General features: G+C 41.3%; 1 protein-coding gene across 3 annotated transcripts; it reads left to right on the top strand.

The window, feature by feature from the left end:
• The first annotated feature begins 3,493 nt into the window (after nt 1-3,493).
• Nucleotides 3,494-22,945, top strand: LOC123102355 (uncharacterized). Of its 3 annotated transcripts, XM_044523671.1 has the most exons (36): nt 3,497-3,890; nt 4,050-4,137; nt 4,709-6,933; nt 7,273-7,387; nt 7,683-8,441; nt 8,537-8,837; nt 8,936-9,411; nt 9,992-10,118; nt 10,198-10,322; nt 10,430-11,100; nt 11,218-11,335; nt 11,422-11,538; nt 11,738-11,832; nt 12,245-12,396; nt 12,941-12,996; nt 13,086-13,299; nt 13,796-14,212; nt 14,305-14,582; nt 14,702-14,787; nt 14,867-14,953; nt 17,190-17,451; nt 17,539-17,961; nt 18,063-18,159; nt 19,203-19,513; nt 19,620-19,730; nt 19,845-20,012; nt 20,159-20,287; nt 20,388-20,477; nt 20,573-20,679; nt 20,801-20,949; nt 21,333-21,406; nt 21,477-21,572; nt 21,707-21,829; nt 21,941-22,024; nt 22,108-22,248; nt 22,367-22,945. In XM_044523671.1, exons 1-36 carry the CDS (start codon nt 3,613-3,615, stop codon nt 22,700-22,702), a joined length of 9,486 nt encoding a protein of 3,161 aa, XP_044379606.1. In that variant the 5' UTR covers nt 3,497-3,612; the 3' UTR covers nt 22,703-22,945. The 3 variants fall into 3 exon arrangements, 1 of the variants encoding a protein (XP_044379606.1); XR_006448925.1 differs by lacking the exons at nt 20,801-20,949; nt 21,333-21,406; nt 21,477-21,572; ... (2 more) ...; nt 22,108-22,248; nt 22,367-22,945 and having other exon boundaries at nt 3,495-3,890; nt 20,089-20,287; nt 20,573-20,609; XR_006448926.1 differs by lacking the exons at nt 19,620-19,730; nt 19,845-20,012; nt 20,159-20,287; ... (7 more) ...; nt 22,108-22,248; nt 22,367-22,945 and having other exon boundaries at nt 3,494-3,890; nt 18,063-18,369; nt 19,203-19,474.
• Nucleotides 22,946-23,282: the final 337 nt, after the last annotated feature.

Below are 23,282 nucleotides of genomic sequence, written 5' to 3'. Positions count from 1 at the left end.
AGGGTATGGTCATCTTGCCTGCAAAGTTCTCTGAGTTGACTTGATCCTCATAAGCGTACTCAACAGGATCCTCGATTACGTACTCGTCTATGTACTCGTCTCCCGGCTCTACCCAAAGCAAGAAACAGAAGCAAAGGGAGAACAATCAACCACGTGCAATGCACAAACAACATGATGCAAATATGGTATGATATGCGGGATGCGATATGTGATGCATATGCATGATTTGGAAAGGAATGATTGAACCTGGCCTCAACTTGGAAATCCAAGAGTGCCACTGGAAAGAGGAGTTGATTTCGGTCGAAATCGATATAAAGATCACTGGAATCGGATGCACGGTTTGGAAATGACAAGCAAAACAAATATGGCACCGAGCTGCGATTAACAGCATGAGACCATCTAAATGCATCAAGAACAACATGCTACAACACTCCAACATGACAACAAAATACATGGCAGGGATCCACTCAAGATTCTTGACAAAAAATGAACACTGAGCTACGGCTAAATCACTTAATAGCAGGTTCAAACAAGCATGCCAAAAGTGCAAAAGATATCAGGTTTCAGAATTAGTGAAATTAACAGCATGTCAGGAATTTAACAACAGGAAGCAATGTTTAGAGCAAGATAACTACATGCTACAGGAACATATCATGGCAAAGCAAAGCATGGCATGAAGCTACGCAAAGCATACAACAAAAGTCCCTTACTGACCATAAGCCAAAAGGGATCATAAAATACAATTGCAACCACGTGAACATAGCAATTATCGTTAACAGATTCAGACTTAGTGAAAAACTGGAACATGGCAAAATAGATATCGAGTAGGCATGTTTACGAGGTCGATGCACTCACTACGAGGCATTGCATGATAAACTAAGCATACACCCAGAAAGTAGGCATGGCATAGAAGCGAAACATGACAAGAACAACAACATAGGATGCACAGATCAACTACAACATGCTCAGCAAAATTGCTAAACACGTTAACAATCTGTCAGGAACATTTTATAGCAAAAGTAGAGCTCGATTGACTCAAACTAGGGTGCTCCATAAATGCAAACAAGGATATGGATGGATAGAGCACCACAATACCTACAAAACATCCTTACTGATCATGCTCAAAAGATGCACGGATCACTAGGTAACAACATGAACACATGACATAAAAATAAGGACAGAGCAGAGACTAGAATATTTCTAAGTCCCTGAAATCAGCAACATTAGGTAAGCTAATTTGCATGCTTGTGCTAGTCACCACAAAGATTACAAAAATACATGGCATACACCCCTGTAAAGATGGTATGGCATACTACAAAACACGTGTAGGGCTCAAGTTCATAGCATGCACACATTAATCATGGCAAAAATGACAAATGAGCAAATGCTGATATGGATCTGAAACTAACATCACATAGCCCTCTTCCAACAGCATTTAGGGCATCAAGATGAGCTCAAATGGAAATGATGCAATGAGATAAAATGAAGTACTCATCAAGACGAACATTTTGATATGCTACACGCACGAATCGGAGCAACGGTGATGTAGTTATGGCATGTCAAAGATTGCATAGAAAACTAGGCTTTCGGGGAGAAAAAAGTCAATCGATCCTCTCAGATCCAGATCCGTCGGGGTACTGTAGCAACGCGCGGCGCCCGAGATTCGCCGGCCGGAGACGAGGTCGCCGGGGCCGGATCTGGGCCCGAGGTGAACGGGGGCGGCGTCGGCGGTAGTCGGGCGTGCGGCGGAGGAGGTCGCCGGTGCCGTGCGGCGCGGCGAGTCGCCGGAGCTCGGCGTCAGGCGGGGCGGCGAGGTCGCCGGAGTTGGCGGCAGGGCGGCGCCGGTGGCGGAGCTCGCCGCTGCGGGAAGAGGAGACGGGCGGCGCGCCCCTGCGGCTCGGGCGGCGGCGGATGGGCCCGGGGGCCCGCTACGGGCCTCTGCGGGCCGACGGCGGAGAGAGCGGCGATGTGGGGCGTGGGGACACGTGTCACGGGGCGGTTGGCGGCGAGGTTTTGTCCGGCGCGAAAACGGACATGTCCGGCGCGGGCGAGAGGGAGAGGAGCTAGGTTAGGGTGTGTTTGATCCGGAAATTTCGTGGAGGGTCTATTTATAGAGGTAGAGGGAGCTAGGAAGCTCCAAATGAGGTGCGGTTTTCGGTCACGCGATCGTGATCAGACGGCCTAGATAATGGAGGAGGTTTAGGTGGGTTTTGGGCCACTTTGGAGGGGTGTTGAGCTGCAACCATTAGAGTATCAAACGAAATCCAAATGGCACGAAACTTGACAGCGGTCTACTAGTAGTAAACCAAGGCCGCATGACAAGTCCCGGTCCAATCCGTTAACGTTTAACACCCGCACACGAAAAGAGATAGAAAGGGACACATGAGGACATAGAAGCGCCGGAATGCAAAACGGACAATGGGGATAATGTTCGGATGCATGAGACGAACACGTATGCAAATGCAATGCACATGATGACATGATATGAGATGCATGACAAAGACAAAACAACACGAAGACAAAAACCCGACAACGAGGAAATATCATAACTTAGTGCCGAAATGGCAAGAGTTGTAATACAGATAAGGCAAGTTACATCCGAGGTGTTACAGTAGCCTTCCTCATCCTTAGTATTTATGATACAATGTTTTTTTTGTGATTCATCTGTGATATGTGTGTAGTCCACTGGGGTTATAAGTTGAAGTATAGCCTTGTTGAGCCATGCACTTGTGCACAGGATTGTTGCTATTGACTTCGAGGCCAAATATATTTATGTATCAAAGTGAATTAATCTATTATCTCTTTCTCGTTTTTAGGCCCCGTAGGTACCCATGATCCTGAAGATAGATAAGGAGGAGGTTAAGCGCATGGATGAGTGCAAAGCTATGTCGAAAACCGGTGACATTACATAAGCTGATTGGGTAGCCTAAAAATTGACATTGCATAAGTTGAAATTGCTTAGACGACTGGTTTTCGAGTCAAGCCTACACGTGTGCAAAATAGGAAGCAACATCTGGACCGAGCTTTCGGGCTTTGAGCTTGTTTCCCGACCGAGTTCGAGGAAAGGATCATTTTCATGCTTCATGTTGGGCTCAGGTTTGCAGTTTGGGGTTCATACTTTTTAAGCCCGCCTGACATATGATAAGGTCTATAGTGAATCAAAACAAAAATAAGTTCAAGTGTGTAACGTGAAATTTATAACAACGGATAAATCTGATATGAACTCCATCTACGTCCGATCCTGCATATTCGATGCAACATGTTATTTTTTTTTACTCTACATGACTAATAATATGGCAAATCCTATACATAAACATGACAATTTTATCTGTTTTTGCATGGAAAGTCTGGTCGTCGGACATCATATTTTTAACATTTTCCATAACAGAATTCTAAAATGAACTTGTCTATAGAAAAAACTAGGCGAGGCAGCAAATGATCCAAAACATCGCCTTCCTGCCGACAAACCTCCCCGGCCCCCCAAACCCCCAACCGCTCCAATCCGGACTCACCCCCGCCTCTCGAACTCGAAACCCCGATCACCTCACCTCCGAAGCATCCTCCGCTCTGCGCTTCCTCATCCATGGAGTCCCGGGCCTAAACCATCCCCGTATGGGCCTCGCCGACGCGGCGCGCTCGCGGCTGCTGGCCGCGCTCCGGCCGTGGCTGGTGGCTGACCCGGCGGAGCTGCGGGTGGAGCTTGGCCCGCTCCGCTCCCGCGCCGTCGCGCGTGGGCTCCAGCTCGGCGCCGCGGCGCTCTCCGCGCCGGACTCCTTCCCCGCCAGGGTCGACCGCGCGGCCGTCGCCGAGGTCGAGCTCGCCGTCTCGCCCTGGGGCGCCCCCGCGCTCGCCGCAGTCCTGCGCGGTGTCGACGTCTCGCTCACCCTCAGGTATCCTCTTGCCCCGCAGCTCCCGCGTGCTATCGTGGCAATGAATTAGTAGCGGCTGTAGTATCAGGGAGACAGTGGGTACGTATGATGTCATTGTGTTCATTACATATGGCATTGTGTTTGTCTGAGGTCTGACGTCATTTTTTTGTAATCCTGAAGGGAGCCTGCACCGCGGAAGCAGCGGCCAGACATCAAGGAATGGGTATCCAAGGAGAAGAAGAGAGTGATTGCATCAATTGACCCTCAGGTACAAAATTCATGCTTGCATTATGCCCAGCCACAATTATTTTCAAGTCCTAATCTCTGTAGAATGCGAAACAACTGTCGATCACAAAGCACCTGCGTTTCGATTAGCATGCCAACCCTCGCATTTGATTGTGAGTCTTTGATCCTCTTCTTCTAGGGGATGTATGCCAGCGCTTCTGTATTTCCTGTCAATTCTCTGCAGTGGAGGTGATAATTCGACATGCCTTAGTGATAAGGACATGTACCACACCTGCATTATGCTGGAACAAAAATGTGACTGCTGAAGCAAGAAGTTAACGCGTGTACTTACTGCCGATGGTACCCCACTCGATGTATCTGTGCAATGCTAATACATAGATGCTAAGTATATTATGGTTAGGTTACGTAACTGTGGGGTTTCAAAAAATGCTTTCTGTACTTGTAGGTTACACTAATCAGTCATTTAGACAGACTGCTTCTGTATGCAAAGTTCCTTCTGTGTTAATCATCACTAGCACTCATATTTTTAGTTATATTACTACGATGCTTGCTTACAAATTTGATCAAAAGCTGTGCCTTGTACTATTTGTTAGGGTGAAATATTGCATGAGATGATTGAAGGTCTAGTTAGCTCCCTGGAAGATAAGTTTACCTCGGGATTTGCCAGTGTACTTCTAAACTGTAGTCAGGTGCGGATTGATGATATCACAATACAAGTTCGGTATCTTGATGGCTCCCATGTTTTGGTATTGAGGGCAACTGACTTACAGTTAGGTCCTGAGCTTGTTTCTCGCAGTTCTCTGTTCAGAGGATTAGTTGGCTCTTCTATATCATCAATAAAGAAGAATCACCTTCTTGTTAAATGTAATGATTTTGAGTTTGTGATGAAGGAGAATGATTGTACAGATTGCACTGCATCTTTTACAGGCTTATCTGCTTGTGCTAGACTGGATAATCTCCAACTTGCTGCTTTTAGCATCCATGTTCCCAGTGCATGCTGCAAAATTTCACCAAAAGCTATTCCTTCGTTGATGGTGATTTTGGACATTACAAGTCAAAAGGAACACTACAAGACTAGGAGTGGTAGGGAGCTCTGGCAAATTGCTATGCAAAAGCTTGACAGTCCAATAGTAGGCCACAGATTTTCTTTAAGCAAGGCCTTAAGCTGTGCTACTTATTGGCAGCACTATGTTCATGCTTATGTGTTGTTGTTATCATTAGTCGGATATCCCTCTGACAAGGTGATAAAGAAGAATTGTGGTAGGGTGTCAAGGAACAGGAAAATGTTGGGAGCTATCAGAGATCATTGGGTAATTGTTCTTGAGTTGGAGGAGAAAGTTCCTGCAGAAGCTATTGCTAGAGCACGACGTGCTGCCCGTTCAAAACTTGCCATATCACAGCAACAGAACAAGCAAGAATCATCAAAAACGCTTCTGGTTTCTTCCATAATGAAAATTCTCTCTCCTTTTTTATATTTATGGAGGTTTGTTGTATTCGCATTCTGGTCAGTGTTCAGAGCTAGGGATTCTGGAAACAAAACATGTAGATCCCGTGCACACATTTTTCCTGGTTTCTCTCATGATTCAGACATGGAGTTTCAGCTCGGAATTCACCTTGGAGAACTCTCTGTAATCCTGTTACCTATTGCTGATCACTCCATCGGCATGAAAAAGTTAAACAATGGAAGCAAGAGTTATCACAGTGATTTACCTTCGATACATTTGGTGATAAAATCATCATGCTTACTTTACTCAGCTGGTTGCATCACACAATCGCTGTTTTTTGTTGCTGGAGAACTGAAGGTTTTTCTCGCTGGTGTCCCGAAGTTGTCACGAGCGGATAATAGCAACACACTTGGGAGGAATTCATCTTTTAAAACTGCAGAGTTTGCCGAAGACACTGATTCAAAGATGATCCTCTGGAGTGATTCTGCCAGTATGCACCCATTTTCCGAAAAACAATCTGATGAATTTCCCCACAGTGATGGTTCGTCCACTGCTGTTCTACGGAGTGGTATGGAGAAACTGTGGAGGGAATGGATGTTAATCAGCAATTTATACAATGAATCTGGTGTGATACATCATGAAAAGCCTTCTGTTATTTTTGAAGTCAAATCATACGTTGTTGATCCTTACCAAAATATAAGTGGGTTTCACCAATGCAGATTTACAGTCGGTAAACTAAACCTTGATTTGGATTATCAGTGTGCTTCATCTACCTATATGCTGCATAGACAGTTCATGCATTACAAACATCTGAAAGAGCTAAACAGAAATATACCAAACCTTCCGATTCCTGGTGCCTCTATAACACCTGCAAGTGGAGTTCTTGATAAACTGAGATCATTCACTCAGATAATGAATATTGTGATGTCAGATGCTATTCCAGGAAATACCCTCCAGATTGAAGCACTGATTGCTGGTCCCAGTATCCGGTTATCCTTTGATAAAAACAATTTGTTGCAAAATTGCAAAAATAAGTATGTGCCCCTATTTTCTCGGATGAATAGCAGGACATCCTGCATAGTTCTCAGTCTGGCATATGTTGAATGTGCCATGTGGCCAGCATCTCTATCTACTCCACGGAGATCTAATTCACATGTCAAGGAATCACATAGTACATTTTGCATGAAGGAGGTGCAAGAACCTGTTTATCCTGCAACCGAAAGTAGTGCAAGACATGTTTATCCAGAGAATATTGAGTTGGATGCTTACTTCAAATTGGCTAATCTAACTCTCCTGATAGATAATTTAGAGACCAATCATCAGTGTCATGTATTTGGACCAATGTCGGCCAATTTCCAACTGTCAACAGGCAGGTATAATTTAATCTTCATTTTCATGGACTTATGAATCTGAAAATATTTTGATTTAGTACATCATCTGAACTGTTACTTTTGGGGTCTAGTATGAGGCATTGGGTTTAAATGGTTTTCTTAAGAGTTGTGTGAAATAGCGTCTATTCCAAGAAATTGCAATGAATATACTGTTAGTTTCTTTTATATATTTTAAAATTGTTCCTCAACACTTGAAGCTCAGCATTTTTACAATTAACTCTTAAATCAAAAATTAGCTGCCATGGCCTGAATTATCATGAGTCGAGTGTGTTTCGTCAAAGATTTTTCTGTTGACAATCCTTTTATATGTGCACCTTCCAGGAAGTATGTGCATTCCTTCTTCGCAGACAGAAACATTCTGTCAATGAACTTAGGAGGAGGAATTGTTGGTTGCATAGCTTTGTTCTACATGGATGAATTGTTTACTGTTTGCCAGGTTTGTGCGTGCACAAGTTATAAGTTTTTCAACGTTATGGAATCTAAGGACATTTTGTAGAATTTTTTCAGTAAACATAGTGACCTATGATATTTTGTTACTTGTGGCAATTGTTAGATGTGTAGTCATACAAGAGCTGAATTGTGCACGACTTGGATGCAGAATCATGTCAGATTCCAGATTATAAATGACAAATAAAAAACTAGTTCTATTCCCATTGCTGTTAATTTTTCTGTGCTTGGTATTCTATCCTATGCCCGTTGTTGTGGTCAGTAACAGTATGCCATCGTTACAGCTTATTGAAAGTATGCATCTGGTGGCATTGAATTCTGACTTGGTTAATGTTAAGTATTCCCAAGATTTTATTGGAAGGCTAGCATCGTTCTGCAATAAAACTGTGGTGGGGAGCACAAGAGATCTTGGCATTGATCGTATTGCCCAGGAAGAATCAATTGACTCTCATACAGAACTCATAGTTGAAGTGGAACCAACATACATCATCTTTAGTACTTCACGTGGTGGACTTTTTCCGAATCCTGCCGTCTTTGTCAACAACACCATAAACTACATCAGCAGCTCTCCTATATTTGAGGGAATAACAACACAGGAATTGCATGATATGTTAGCTTTGGGTGTTGGGTTCTGCATCAGAAGTTCTTCTTTGAAACTTCTGCTTGGTGGACAATGTACAGACATCCTTGTTAGTTTATCCGGAATTCAGTCTGTGGTATTCGAGAACCAAGTTGAATACACAACTATGCTTAGTAGTTTACCGTATAACAAGAACCAGTTCATTATAACAGAATGCACCTTCCATCTGCGTGCTGGGCCCACTAAAGATAGCTTGACCCTTGTGAAAATGGAAGATGAATCTAGAAGTGGTCGTGTTTCTGATTCTTTGGGAATTTGCTATTCTATTGAAATTGAATTTACAGAGGTTTATATTGGAGACTATAGGGTTCACAACTATTTAACTGAAGTCAATCAACCCAGTAGACAGAAAATCTCTCTGTTGATCGATGATAATCTTCAAATTTTCAAATGCAAAATCCAGGTTAGAGAAATCAATATTCTCTCTCAATTGTTCCCAAGTAACACCTTTTCTGGTTATTTTAATACTAAGACATTCTCAATAACTTTGATTTGCAGGGTGGCTTGATCTTTCTTGAAACAATTTTCTTAGCTAAGCTTGTTTTCTGTTGCAAAATTTATTTTTGGCTGCTTATGGATCTCCCAGTGTGGGCAACTTCAAATTTAGCCAAAGATTCAGTAACTTCAGTCTCTGCAAAAAGTGACCCTAATGTGATCAACGGTTATACACAGGGGGAAGTATCACCGGTGTCTTTAGGTGTTCATTCACAAAGTGAGGAATCCCATTTGAATGCTATCAAATGTCTAGATATTGATTTATCTCGGATTTCTATTACACTTGCTGTTGCGGATGAACCTGGTAACTGAGCTTATAAACTCATTCACTTTAATGCACTGCCAAGGAGAGAATTTAACCTGTTTTTTTCAGATAATTTAATGTTCTTTCCATGCACTTAGGTACATATCAGGGATTAACTCTCGAAGTTGACGCAAGTTTTCAACTATTGAATTTTGGCATGAAGATTTTGTTTGAGGTGAAGTGTCTTTCAGTCTCCACTATTAGTAGTATGCCCAAGAGTGCCCATGAACAATTGAGAGATGTGCCAGCACCCCGTTTTCGGTCCAGAAAGTCTACTGTTCTTACATCTCAGTCTGAAATTCAAGAATATCTTCCATTTATAGAAGCGGATAATGGTGTTACCCATGATCGTGATGCTCCTGCAAGTTCAACTTCTACATTAGAAAGTTCAACAGGCAATACACTTGAATTTTCTTCACATAAGAGTTATATCCTCAGCCATTTCTCTACTTCTCTTAAGATAGAGAAAAAACAATTGGATAGAGATTCTAATTTGATGTGTTTAAGTGGTGATTATTGTGGAAACGGTTTTGTTTCTGGTTTGGAGGTGACAATATCATTATCAAGCATTGAGGTGATTTCTCAATCTTACCTGCCATCTTTTGGAGTTGGTAGTTTTTTTTATTACCAATACTAGCTAGATGTTCCTGCTCTTCTGTGCTTTCTCTACAATTTATAGGAATTGCTAGTGCTAAATTATGAGATAGCCCTTCAGCATCCTGTTTTAGATCCTGTAGAAAATGAATTTGGAAGTTCTGGTCAAATTTGTGTTCAACACTGAAGCTCCATGGTTATACCTGTATATTGCCACTGTTGCTATCCTATTGTTCCTTGAAGCATGTCATATTATAGGCTAGCACCTTATTTACAGCTGTGTGTAATTTGCTCCACTTAACCAGGATTACTTTTTTAATAGTTATTCTCATCAAATTTACTTCTTTTGCGAATATACACCATTTGTATCCACTTCTTTGACAAATACACACTTTTGGATATAATATGTCCTGCAAGGAACATGGAAATTCATCCATTGCAGTATGAAATCTCTGATCATCCTATCATTCTATACTGCGATTTAAGGTTGTCTAGGGTTTACCTTTCATACAATATACAACACATTTTCTTCTATGAGTTAACTATCTGGATCTATGCAGATGATCTCGTCATTACTTGCTCCTTTCCATGGAATGCTGAGTTCTACTGCAACTCAGAAGGAAATACAGATTGGTGACACCACTCAGCAAGAACAGCTGGATAATATAGATTGTACTATACCTGATGGTAGTTATCCTTAATGACATCAACTTGATTCTTGTCACTTAAATTCACTGTGCTAACCCATGTACTACTGTCACAATAGGAGCAATTGTGGCTATACGAGATCTTGATCAACAGATGTATGTATCAGTCAAAAATATTGGAATGAAGTATCAAGTGGTCGGTGCATACCATTATTCCCTTGCTGGTGAACATGCATTATTTAAGGTATTTGTACCTATAATACAGTTATGAATTTCTCACTAATAATATTCAGCTGACCGGATGATGTAGAAAATGTGCACGGGTGTAAAATCATTTTGACCTATTTTCAGGTGAAACACCATAAGAGATGGGGGTCAGACACACCATATATTTCTCTTTTATCTTTATGTGCAAAAACTGATGAAGGCAAAGAGCTGGCCCTTAGTTTCTCCCAAGGATCAGATTTGGTTGAAATTTCTTCATTTGTTGACAAGCCTTGTTCACTGTGGAGCTTGTTTCCTCTCGGGTTTGATAGTTTTGAGGATGACGAAGATGATGGTAATTCTTGCAAGGTTATTTCAAGTAGTTCTTACCATCTTGTGAACAAGAAAAACAATTATGGCATTGCATTTGTGGATGGTCTACTGGAGTTTGTGAAAAAGCCAGGAAATCCATTTAAGTTGAAGATTTTGGATGAATCTCTATTCTCTGATGTTGCAAGGCTCATTGTTCCCAATATGAACTTGGATGGTAACTCTTATTTGGATGTGGAAGATGAGTTGCCTTCTGCTGTAATGGATAGGTTGGAAACTGTTGCAAGTTCACAACATATAACCATCAGTATTGATAAGATTGTTTTTACCATTACGCATGAAGTGTTTGATACTGGTGATGTTTTTCCACTGGTCCAAAACTGCATAAATGATATCCGTGTTGTCACACAAATATACCCATCCAAGATCAGGATTCTAAGTTCATTCAAAGTTTCAGGGCAGTACTTCGATGCCCGCAAAAATATGTGGTATGTGTTGTGCTAAATTCTCAATAGTCATTGCTATGTTGACTAATGCTGTTTTTAGTTGTTTTTTCAATGTTGAGTTGGAGATTGGAATCTGAGTTATTTCTATCTTACATACAGGGAGGACCTTATCTCACCTATCACTTCCTATGTGTTCTTACGATTTAGATTTTTCAACCAAGATTCAGTTACTAGACGTAGCAGGACCCCACTGCGTTTCTTCTTTCATTTAAAGCAGGTTCAATTCTTTATTAATATGCCTATTTTGAACTAGTCAAAATTATTTTTCTGTAACATGATTTTGCATCTCCTTCATTCTTGCAGGTGGATATTTTCATAAATGAGCTTTCAGTTGACATGCTGCTTTATTTGGTCGGGAAGTTAGGCTTGATGGGTCCATATGCTGTGAGAAACTCAGCTATTTTTCCTAACTGCTGCAAGGTTTGAACTTGAACTGTTCTATATAAATATTGTTACAGTCTTGGAAATGATATGTTTGATTGATGATTTTTGGGGCTTACCATATGCTAGACTTTGTTTCAGAGGTTATGTGTTGCACCATGCATCAATGCTTCTGATTTTAGTTTCATAGTGGATTCTAGTTTACTGTTCTATGAGCATATACCCATTACTTCTGCAGATAGAGAATAACTCAAGGCTGGCACTTGTATGTCATTTTCAAAATAATGGGGACGCAATAGTTCCTGGACAACAGTCGACTTCAGTTTTCTTGAGGTCTGTTCATTTTGTTGCTTATCTAAACAATTTATTTTTTCAGCATCTTAGCAAGGTATACATTCTGTACATTGTCACCAACAAATGGTGTATGACTAAAATAGTCCTGCAGGTGTTTAATCATAAAATGTGGTGTAGGTTTAGGAAGCCAGATGGAGTAACATTTATAGAGCATGCTTGCGATTTTAGTCTTTCGATATTTAGAACCTCGTTTGTGCTGATTCTCAGAATAGACATTCAGCTCTTGACCAAAGTTTTTGGTGCCTTTAAATTGTCCTTCACTGTTTCCGCACTGATGAGTCTGGCTTTCACGCCCTTTTAAAGTATTTGTAATAGTTTTGGTTCCTTTTCTATTATTGCAATGCTCTTTTGTTATTTTCTCACGTTCTTCTTATGTTGCCTTCTACTACAGGAATTTTGTATTTGATGATAATCGCCCACATGATCAGAGCTTAGTTTCTATTTCTTTATTCAAGGAAGGGGCATTTTCAACTGCTCCAATCAATATTCCTCTCCATGAGTCTGGCATCTACGCATGGAGAACCCTAGCATCGTCTCTCAAAGGTACTTCTTTCCACAACTATATTCATCAAAGTTCAACACCACAGGGTTGGATTTTAGATTTCTGTTCTGTAAATCGTCTAGTTTCAAGGCTTTTGTTGCTTGATTCAAAGACTCTTATCTTTGAACTCTTCTTGTAGAGGATTATGGTTATTTGTTTCAGATAAGCAGTGTTAAAATTAACTATGTCTTGTTTACACACAACGCTATATTCCTGGTATAATCTTGTGGTATACCTCAGCTTAAAGAGTTTATACATGTATTTCCAAGGAAAGTTGCTCATGGACTTGTACACAAGGACACTCTTGTACCCTGATATACTTGTTCTGTTTAACAAAATTTGATATACATGATACCAATCCATTCTGAAGGCAATGGGTTCTCCATTTAAGAACTGGGAATGTATATATTCTATTGTCTTGTCTTGTTAGACTCGGAAGTCTGACTGGCAAGCCATGTTCTAGGCTTCTAACAGTTACTTTCAGTTTTATTTGTGGAGTGATTACTGTATTTTACTGTGATGTTTTTGTTCCTCTGAGCACTGTAGATTCAAGACGCTTCTCTGGACCATTTGTTGTGGTCAAGGTGTCCCAGAATTCTGTGGTAGGAAAGCAAATGCTTCTGTATTTTATGTTAGCCACTGAATATTTCATGATCGTGTTTTCTCATTGTTAATTGTTGACTAATTGCAGGAAGGTCTATCGCTTTCAGTCCAACCTTTGTTGAGGATATATAATAAGAGTGACTTTCCCCTTGAACTTCGGTTTCAGAGGCCACAAAATGAGAATGAAGAGGCTGCGCTTGTCACAGTTCGAAGCGGTGACATGGTTGATGAATCTACTGGAGTACTTGACGCTATGAATTTATCTGGAGGATCCAAAAAAGCGCTGATGTCTCTAGCCCTTGGCAAGTAACTGTACCTTTCCTTGGCATAACATTATCATCTGCTATGTGTGATCTAATATCTCATGACTTACTGCATTGGTGTGTAAGAAAATATGTAGGAATGAGGTGATAAAATGTTCTTAATATCTATATAATTTGGTAAATTTCCTTTGTCCAAACTATAACTATCGGGTCTGTTTCAGACATTAACTTCCTTTTTTTGCGAGTCTCCGTCTGCTTTCTTAATATGATTTGTGCAATGGTTTCTGTTGTGCATTCTAACAATAATACTGCCCTGGACAGTGGTCGTAACTTTCATTTATGACTTACATAGTAGCGTGATATGGATAATGCATGCGTAGTGAACTTCATACTCATCCCCACGAGATATGCCATCTTGTGTTGTACGTAGTTCAATTCCTTACGGTTGCACCTTTTATCGAACAACCAAATATGTTTCTTCTTTATTTCTGTAGCTCCGAGGGGCACTTCTCTAACTATTGTTCTCGAATTTCAGGAAATTTTATGCTGTCAATTAGACCTGAGATGTCCGAACACTCAAATCTGAGCCATGCAACTTTATTCCAATGGTCAGAAGACATAACCGGTGAAAAAGCAGTTCGCATATCTGGTGTTATAGAAAAACTTAATTACAACATAAGAAAAGCCTTCAGTATTGATTCCATGAAGTCTTCTTTCAGTTCTTTGAGTTGCCCTGTTTCCGTTGGTGGTCAGCATGTGATGGATCTTTATTTTTTGATTCATACTCTGGCTAGAGATGTGCCTTTGCAGCCTACAAATGGTACTCGTGTGTCTGGCAGGAGTGCATCAGTGGCATTACAGCTGCAAAGAGAAATTTTTATATACCCGACTGTTCAAGTGTACAATTTCTTGCAGACAGACATACATGTGCTTCTGACTGACTCCAAACCGGGTAAAGTCTTATTCTATTAGCATTTAACTGTTGAAGAAAGCAAACAAAAGAAATGCTATGTTAACTTAGTGTTTTGTACTATGATATTGTAGAGAATACCAGAGACGATAATTTTGGCCTCATTGGAAAGGAGGCAACAATTACAAGTGGTTCAAGCGCTTATTTCTATGTGAATCCTGCCATGTTTAATTTTTCAGTCACACTAATTTCATATGGTTCAAAGTCCAAGGCAGCTAATAGTGCCGATTGGGCCAAGAGAATGCAAAAGCAGACAGCTCGAGCTCAATTCCTTGATCTAGAATTAGAGTTTGTTCCTGGGAAGTTTCATTCTTCTTTAAGACTGTTGCGTCAGGAGAAAGGCTTGCTGGAGGTAGAATGAGGCGACGTTATGTTTTTCACTTTCCAGTGATATCTGCTGATACTGCATGCTTTACAAAATTTGATGATATCAAAATGATGTACCTGATGACTGATCTTTTGATTGTTCAGGTTGCTCTTTTCACAAGATATACACTACAAAATACAAGTGACTACCCCTTGCTGTGCACAGCTTCTGGTCAAAAACCACTACCCGCGTATGTGATGCTGAATGTAATGCTAAATAATTGGTAAGCATTCTTGCAGAGTTGCTCATATGGTGCTGATTTATTGCAGGTTTGAAATTGGAAAAGGCAATATTAATCTTCCTCCACAGAATGGTTGTATTTTGCCCTCAATGTCAATGAGCTCCTGGTTTACAAAGTAAGCAAGCAATCACCCTGAGTTTTGTTCATTTGTTTGTTAATCCTTGATGTAATCCAGTAGCTCAGGCACAAAAGGCAATCCATTAGAGCTGGTATAACATTCATTTAGTTCCGGGTTTATATCATAGTGTTTCTGCAAATTGTCAATAATTTCCGTACTTGATTGCTACCTGTTGTGCTGTCATAATGCTTGTTGATGGATTGCCTAGCCCTTTCCATCAGTTCATACTTTTTGTTGTGTTGGCTAGTGCATGAAGCTTAACATGATATCAGCGCCTAAGGTCTTGAGTTCAAGTCCTAGTTTTCACAATTTATCTAAAAAATGTTGTTGCCCCCTCTGTGTCCACGTATAGCCCTCTTGAGCCATACCTCTGAGTCTATTCACGTGTTGACTTCCCGCCTCACACGTGAGGGGCTGTTGAAGTGTATATGTGGATTGCCTGGCCCTTTCCATCAGTTTGGATTTTTCGTTGCATTGGCTAGTGCATGAAGCTTAACAATGCTAACTCAAACAGTACTATTTTTGCAATAATTTCTTGGGATTGGTAAAACATCAGGGAAATATATATACTGAAGGGACATTCTCTATTGTAATCCATGTCCAAAAGGCATGAACTGGCCGGACCTGAGTTGACTATCAAGGTTTTAAGTTCCCCCCATCTTTAGTTCTAACAACCTGTGCATTCTATGTAAAACAGTAGAGAATAATTACTGTAGTTCGTGCAACTGACTGAGAAAATCGGAACCAGCTGATTCCAGCCATAGGACTTCATAACAGCTTTAGTGGACCTTTGCAGATGTGTCAATTCAAATGAATATTTTCTTCATTTTGTATTTTTTCTGAGCAAAAGAAGGACTTGCATATGGAGAGATATAGGGAGCAAAAGAAGTACTTGCATATGGTGTTCATTGACTTGGAGAAGGCCTATGATAAGATGCCGCGGAATGTCATGTGGTGGGCCTTGGAGAAACACAAAGTCCCAGCAAAGTACATTACCCTCATCAAGGACATGTACGATAATGTTGTGACAAGTGTTCGAACAAGTGATGTCGACACTGATGACTTCCCGATTAAGATAGGACTGCATCAGGGGTCAGCTTTGAGCCCTTATCTTTTTGCATTGGTGATGGATGAGGTCACAAGGGATATACAAGGAGATATCCCATGGTGTATGCTCTTTGCGGATGATGTGGTGCTAGTTGACGATAGTCGGACGGGGGTAAATAGGAAGTTAGAGTTATGGAGACAAACCTTGGAATCGAAAGGGTTTAGGCTTAGTAGAACTAAAACCGAGTACATGATGTGCGGTTTCAGTACTACTAGGTGTGAGGAGGAGGTTAGCCTTGATGGCCAGGTGGTACCTCAGAAGGACACCTTTCGGTATTTGGGGTCAATGCTGCAGGAGAATGGGGGTATTGATGAAGATGTGAACCATCGAATCAAAGCCGGATGGATGAAGTGGCGCCAAGCTTCTGGCATTCTCTGTGACAAGAGAGTGCCACAAAAGCTAAAAGGCAAGTTCTACAGGACGGCGGTTCGACCCGCAATGTTGTATGGCGTTGAGTGTTGGCCGACTAAAAGGCGACATGTTCAACAGTTAGGTGTGGCGGAGATGCGTATGTTGAGATGGATGTGTGGCCACACGAGGAAGGATCGAGTCCGGAATGATGATATACGAGATAGAGTTGGGGTAGCACCAATTGAAGAGAAGCTTGTCCAACATCGTCTGAGATGGTTTGGGCATATTCAGCGCAGGCCTCCAGAAGCTCCGGTGCATAGTGGACGGCTAAAGCGTGCGGAGAATGTCAAGAGAGGGCGGGGTAGACCGAATTTGACATGGGAGGAGTCCGTTAAGAGAGACCTGAAGGATTGGAGTATCACCAAAGAGCTAGCTATGGACAGGGGTGCGTGGAAGCTTGCTATCCATGTGCCAGAGCCATGAGTTGGTTGCGAGATCTTATGGGTTTCATCTCTAGCCTACCCCAACTTGTTTGGGACTAAAGGCTTTGTTGTTGTTGTTGTTGTATTTTTTCTGATTTAGAAAGATTGCCACATTGCTCTATGTCTTGATGATATTTGGTTATGTAAATGCAAGTATGGGAAAGCCAGGATTGTGTTCATTTGGTTTATCTGTAGTGCCTATATAGAGCAGTTTGTGATTATCTATGCCTTCTCTGGCACCAAGTCTGCAAACATGTTTAACTATGTAAATTGACAATCTGACACATGACAGGTCAAATAAACTGCGAATAAGCCTGCATGACGAGAAAGGATCAGAAGCATTTATTGATTTAGAAGCATTATCTGGTTTCACTGAATTTTTTCTTGAGATCCACGATGATATATTTCCCCATCGGATGGCAGCTTTCGGCATGTCTTTACAACCTGTTATTTATGGCTTGCATGTGTCATCACAAGTTGTATTAATCGTGCCAAGATATGTGATCTCAAATGAGTCTGCTGCTGCAGTTGCTGTTCGCCAATGTCTTGTTCAGGTGTTTCATTTTTGCTCTGACAAGTATTTACTGGTTTGTGATTGCAGTCTCATTTGGTACTCATGAATTTGGTTGTCATTTGACTAGGATGACATAGATGGATTGACAATTGAAGCTAAACAGAGGGCTACCTTACAGACATGGAAACCTGGAAAAAAGCGAGAAGGAAACTACTTTGATTTGTTTCTTAAGAAGCACAAAAATGTATCCGAGGATTCCCTCATTTTTATCCAGTTTTGTCCAAAAGAAACAGGGTATGGTTGGTCTGGACCAATTTGTGTTTCATCAATCGGCCGTTTTTTTATGAAGTTTAGAAGATCAGAAGATATGGTAATAGATGGGATTAACAAAGACACTTTACAAGACGGGAAGCTGAAACAGTTTGCTTCTGTTGATGTTGTTCAAGAGAATACATCTTTTGTTCTACACTTCACCAAGCCACCAAAGGTTGCACTACCATATCGGGTAGAGAATTGCTTGAATAAAGCATCTATCATGTATTTCCAGAAGGTATGTGTATATTTCTAGATTCTTTGATATAATCTTATCAGCAGAACTACAATGTATTGTGACATTATTGATAAAATCTTGAATTTCGCTGGACTTTCTAGGATTCAGACGAATCAGATATGTTAGGCCCTCAAGAATCAGAACAGTATGCATGGGATGACTCGAGTTTACCCCGGAAGTTGGTTGTGCGCATTGTTGGCAAGTTCTTATATCCTAATTCCCAAGAGTTACCTCTATTGATAAATGTGTTATGTTGCCGGTTGTAGTAATTATGAAACTGATTACTGTCCCCAAAGGGCTGCACTACTCCACCACTGAAATATTGCATGCCTCTGCAAAGCACGAATTCGAAATATCAATGAATAGAGCACCGAGCTAGCAGTTACTCCACCAGTTAGTGTTTGAATGGTAAACAGATGTTTGTGAACCTTACTTTATGGAAAGTGAATTTTATATCTATACGAGTGGAAAACGTTAGCAATCTATCGTATCACATTGTGTGTGAATATATCACAATTTACAATATTGATGCCTACCAAGTAATCTATGCTTTTGTTTACTTATAAGCTAATGCTGGAGACAAATGAACCCCATATCTAACTGCCTGGTCGGCATCCCTCCGCTCAGCAACTCCGGTTCGGAGCGGAGTGGCATGCAGGCTATAATTTAGGGAGCGATTAGAACCGAGCTCCGCGCGCTCCGCTCCATAGATCGTTGCCGAACAAGGCTTAAGAATGGTGTGCAACACAATTATTCATTGTTAAGAAAACATTGTTGTTGATATGTGTCTGGTTATTCTCATGAATTCTCGTCTTAAGAGGCCTTTCACTATTTGGTGAGATATTTCTCTTAACTCTAGTACATACTAGTGCTTAGGTTTTTGCACGTGCTTGGCTCAGCTCATCTAGTCTAGAGTTTATCCATGCCCATTTTTCGTTTTCTCAAGGGGAAAATTGTATATAAGGCCCTGGCAGTATATTTACGAGAAAGGGACTATACAGAGAATAATCGCAGAAGAGCACAAGTGATCGAACAACAGACTAGGGAGCCTTAGTTTACCCATGCGGGCATCAACTTTTTTTCAGTAATAGAACTTCTCCCTTCTTGAGTTCATCATTGTACCGGAGCATGGGTGAAAACCCGATACACTGTTGGAGGCCCTATCAACTTTCATACACTGTTTTTAATTGCTCACAATGTTCTTTAATTATATTTCTAACCTGCTGATTGATTTTCCACAGATACACCAGCACTCCGTGAAATTAAAATTGATAAGATCAGTCCATGGAAGCCATTCTTGAAGATGCGAAGCAGGCTCAATCTGGATTTCTCGTTTAGTAATGGACTCAGTTCAGAAAAACAAGGATTTGATGATTCATTTGGACTGAGGGTGTTTAAGATTGGCTATGAAGTATATGCCGATGGTTTAACCAGAGTTCTACGGATATGTGAACAGGCAGAGAATCCCAAAGCTGAGAAAATTCAACGGCCTATAGCACATGCACAGTTCAGAATATCTTATATGTGTATTCATCTTCTTGATAAGGGCCAGGTTTGTTCTCTTCTAAGTTCACTCAGCCTGAGCATGACGATATCATTTCTAACTTTTGCAGTTCTATTTTGATTTATTTTATCTTGTAATTTTCTCCTTGTCGAAGAGCGACGAAGTGCTTCAGTCACCCTCTACAATCTTAATGGCAACATTTCAGCGTGTATCTGCTGATTCAGTTATCACAGATAGACACAAGAATGTGGATGTTGCAGTTTATGTAAGTATAGATCCTTGTAACTTTAATTCTGGATGCTGATCGCCACATTTGACTTGATTGTGTGTGGGTGGAAACAAAACTTGCTCTATTTTCTGAAACATGAAATCCTTGCAGTCAGTAAACGTGGATGAAAAGTGGGATGGAGCTTCCTTCGGATCAGTTTTGAGGATGAACAAGCTTCAGGGTGATGCTCTCAATGAAAATATTCTTCGTATAGTTTGTGTACTAAATTCATCGAATTCCAGTGTCAAACAAGTCCACTACTGTTCCATAATTCTGCAGGTATGAAATCAGTGTGCTTACATCTTGTTAATACCTGGAAGATTCTGGTCTTAGAGTACTTCTTTTGTTTCTATAGTCGGTTCCTTTGTTGTTCACTACAAAATGCCATAATCATAAGCCCTCTAACGGAAAAAAGGATGTCACAGCCGATTGATCTGAAGGTTGATGAGGAAACGTTAATGAAGCTTGTACCATTTTGGAGAACATCCCTTGCTCCTGCTGGTACACCGAGCACACAATTTTATTTTAGACAATTTGAAGTACATCCAATTAAGGTGCCCTGCTTTTCCTTTTGTTTATCTTCTTTGATTGTGACATTATAGTTTTAATATTGAGTTAATGATTGGGTTTTGTTTATGAATCTGATGTCTAAAGATCATTGCAAGCTTTCGTCCTGGAAGATCACAGACATCTTACAGCTCTTCTCAAGAGGCTCTGAGAGCGCTATTGCACAGTGTTGTAAAGGTACTTCTAAAGCAGCTCTCGAGTTACTATTCCTTGGTGCTCAATTCATATTTAGTTCTTTAAAATCATTTTGTTCTACCTATTCCTTTTCCTAGGTGCCCGAGATAAGTAATTCAGCGGTGGAGCTCAATGGTGTTCTCCTAAATCATGCTTTGGTTACATTCCGTGAGCTATTTTTAAAATGTGCCCAGCATTATTCATGGTACATCAACGATTATTTGTCCAAAAGCTATGGCTGTACTGTTTTTTCCCATTTCTTATGGTGTTATCTGTTCAGTTTTGGTTATCCAAACAAAAGACTAATCTGGAGTAATTGATAATAGGTATGTCCTGAGGGCAATCTATGTAACAAAGGGAAGCTCGTTGCTTCCTCCATCTTTCGCCTCGATGTTTGACGACTCGGCTTCATCTGTTCTTGATGTTTTCTTTGACCCTTCTGATGGCTCACTCAACCTCCCTGGGCTTACCATAGGTAAAATGTGTTATGTGTTCTTTGGAGAAAGATTCGTGATAATTGTAGTATCATCGGATTATTCTTTCAAACAAGATCCACGTTCTTTTTAAGAAGATACTTTTACTGATCTATAGGGTCCTGTCCTATTTTGAATGATGTCTGCTGCCAAAACTTTAACTGTGATGTTTATTCGAGGTTCTTTCTGTCGTGACTTTGCATGTTCTTCTGAGGCATGAACTATGTTGGAACATTGACTATCTTAGGCAACCACCATCATAATATCTATCTTTTTCATCTAAAAATTAGACTATTTTATACTTCGATATAGACATAAATTTATGGCTTTATTTTCTGATTCTTCTAGAATACTCTGTGACTTTCCTCATTTGTGGCTTGTGCAGGCATGTTTAAGTTTATAAGCAAAAATATGAAATCAGGTGGAACAAAGCGGTACCTTGGTGACCTTGGGAAAACTGTGAGCTTCTGAAACTTGCTGGATCCACAATGACCTTTAATGGATTAATCTAATGTTGGGTCTTCTGTAGGTTAAAACTGCAAGTTCAAATGCTCTCTTTGCTGCTATCACGGAAGTTTCAGATAGCGTTGTGAAAGGAGCAGAAACAAATGGTTTAAATGGAATGGTACAGGCGTACATCCCTGCTCTCTCCTGCCAAGTCCACCCTTTTCTGAAAGGAATCATGTGATTACACAGGACATTGGACTTCTGCCTTGCAGTCATAAATAAAAAGTATAAAGCAATTTTCCTCTTTCGTAGGTTACCGGCTTCCACAGAGGCATGTTGAGGTTGGCAATGGAGCCATCTGTGTTAGGGCAGGCTATAATGGAGGGTGGTCCAGACAGAAAGATCAAACTTGATCATAGCCCTGGACTTGATGAGGTTCTGCCTAATTAGTATTATTATTACTTTCGAAGCTTATTATGGCTTATGTTCACAACTTACTGCGACATGACACTATTTTTTCTAAACATGCCCTCTGTCGCTGCTCAGCTATACATCGAAGGGTACCTGCAAGCCATGCTGGATGTCATGTATAAACAAGAGTACCTTCGTGTGAGGGTGATTGATGACCTGGTAACTTCATTTCCTTGTGTCTGTTTGCCTTTGCTCTCTATACACCGCATGTTCTCATCATCGTCGGCACTTTGCCTTTCCAGGTTTTCCTAAAAAATCTACCACCGAATAGCGCTCTCATAAATGAAATTGTGGAAAACGTGAAGGCCTTTCTCGTCAGCAAGGCATTGTTGAAAGGAGACGCCTCTACGGTTCGGTCTTGGCGCCGTCTGCGAAATGAGCCTGTAAGTTTCTTCTATTGACACTAAACCGCTAATGTCGAGGCAGAGAGGGCTCTCTTATTCTATATCTCAGATGAGGAACATGACATGAAAACAAATGTGGACCTGTTGCTGCCTGCAGGAGTGGAAGATTGCGCCGACGGTGCTCACCCTGTGCGAGCACCTGTTTGTGAGCTTCGCGGTGCGCCTGCTGCACCAGGAGGCCACCAAGGCCATAGCGGAGGCCACGACCAAAGTGAAGGGACAACTCACTGGAGGCGAAGACGAAGGCGAATCGTCGTCCGGCGGAGGAGCCCTGGTTAAGCAGGGCAGGCTGTGGACGGTTGGCAGGTTCGCGGCTTCAGGCGTCGTCGCCTACGTGGACGGCCGGCTGTGCCGCCACATACCCAACCCAATCGCCAGGAGAATCGTGAGCGGGTTCCTCCTGAGCTTCATCGACAGGAGGGACGACGAATAGGCAGAGGCAGGCAATGCGATGCGATCGCTGGCCGCCATGTGTAGCCAGCTTTGTACAGCAATTTTGGCCCCGGCATGTGCATACTTTGCGCACGGAACATTTTATCCGGGTTTTCTCGTCGAGCTTTAAGTTTGGCCTGAAATTTGGAACTTTTCTTCCTTCTATAGTCGATCACAGGAAGAACGCATACACTTTCTCAAAAAAAAAAAAAAAGAGGAAGAACGCATACACTCACATATACCACATGTATAAAGTATAGATGCTACGCCGGAATTAACGGGGATATAAATGATAAATCCTCCAATCTACTCTTGAAAGCATGAGTTGAAAAAAAAAATCTATCTTCGACTTTGACGCCGCCCTTTGTTGGATTTCATCGACCGCACGACTTCGGTGGGTTTTCCCTTGGCGTCTCCCGGCATTGGCGGAGGTGCAAGATCATTCTAGATCAGCAAATATGAGAAATTGAAGAAACAAAATCAGTAAGTACGACAGCTGGAGTGGAACGGCACATGCAGCACGCGAGATCGACGTTTTCAGACTTCAGTGTCAGCTGTCTCGGCCGGTTTGGTCGGCAGGA

This window comes from Triticum aestivum, chromosome 5A (genome assembly GCF_018294505.1).
Source record: "Triticum aestivum cultivar Chinese Spring chromosome 5A, IWGSC CS RefSeq v2.1, whole genome shotgun sequence".
In the NCBI taxonomy this organism is placed as follows: Eukaryota; Viridiplantae; Streptophyta; class Magnoliopsida; order Poales; family Poaceae; genus Triticum; species Triticum aestivum.
The sequence above is the reverse complement of the archived record's forward strand: the minus strand, read 5'-3'. Positions and strand labels throughout refer to the sequence as shown.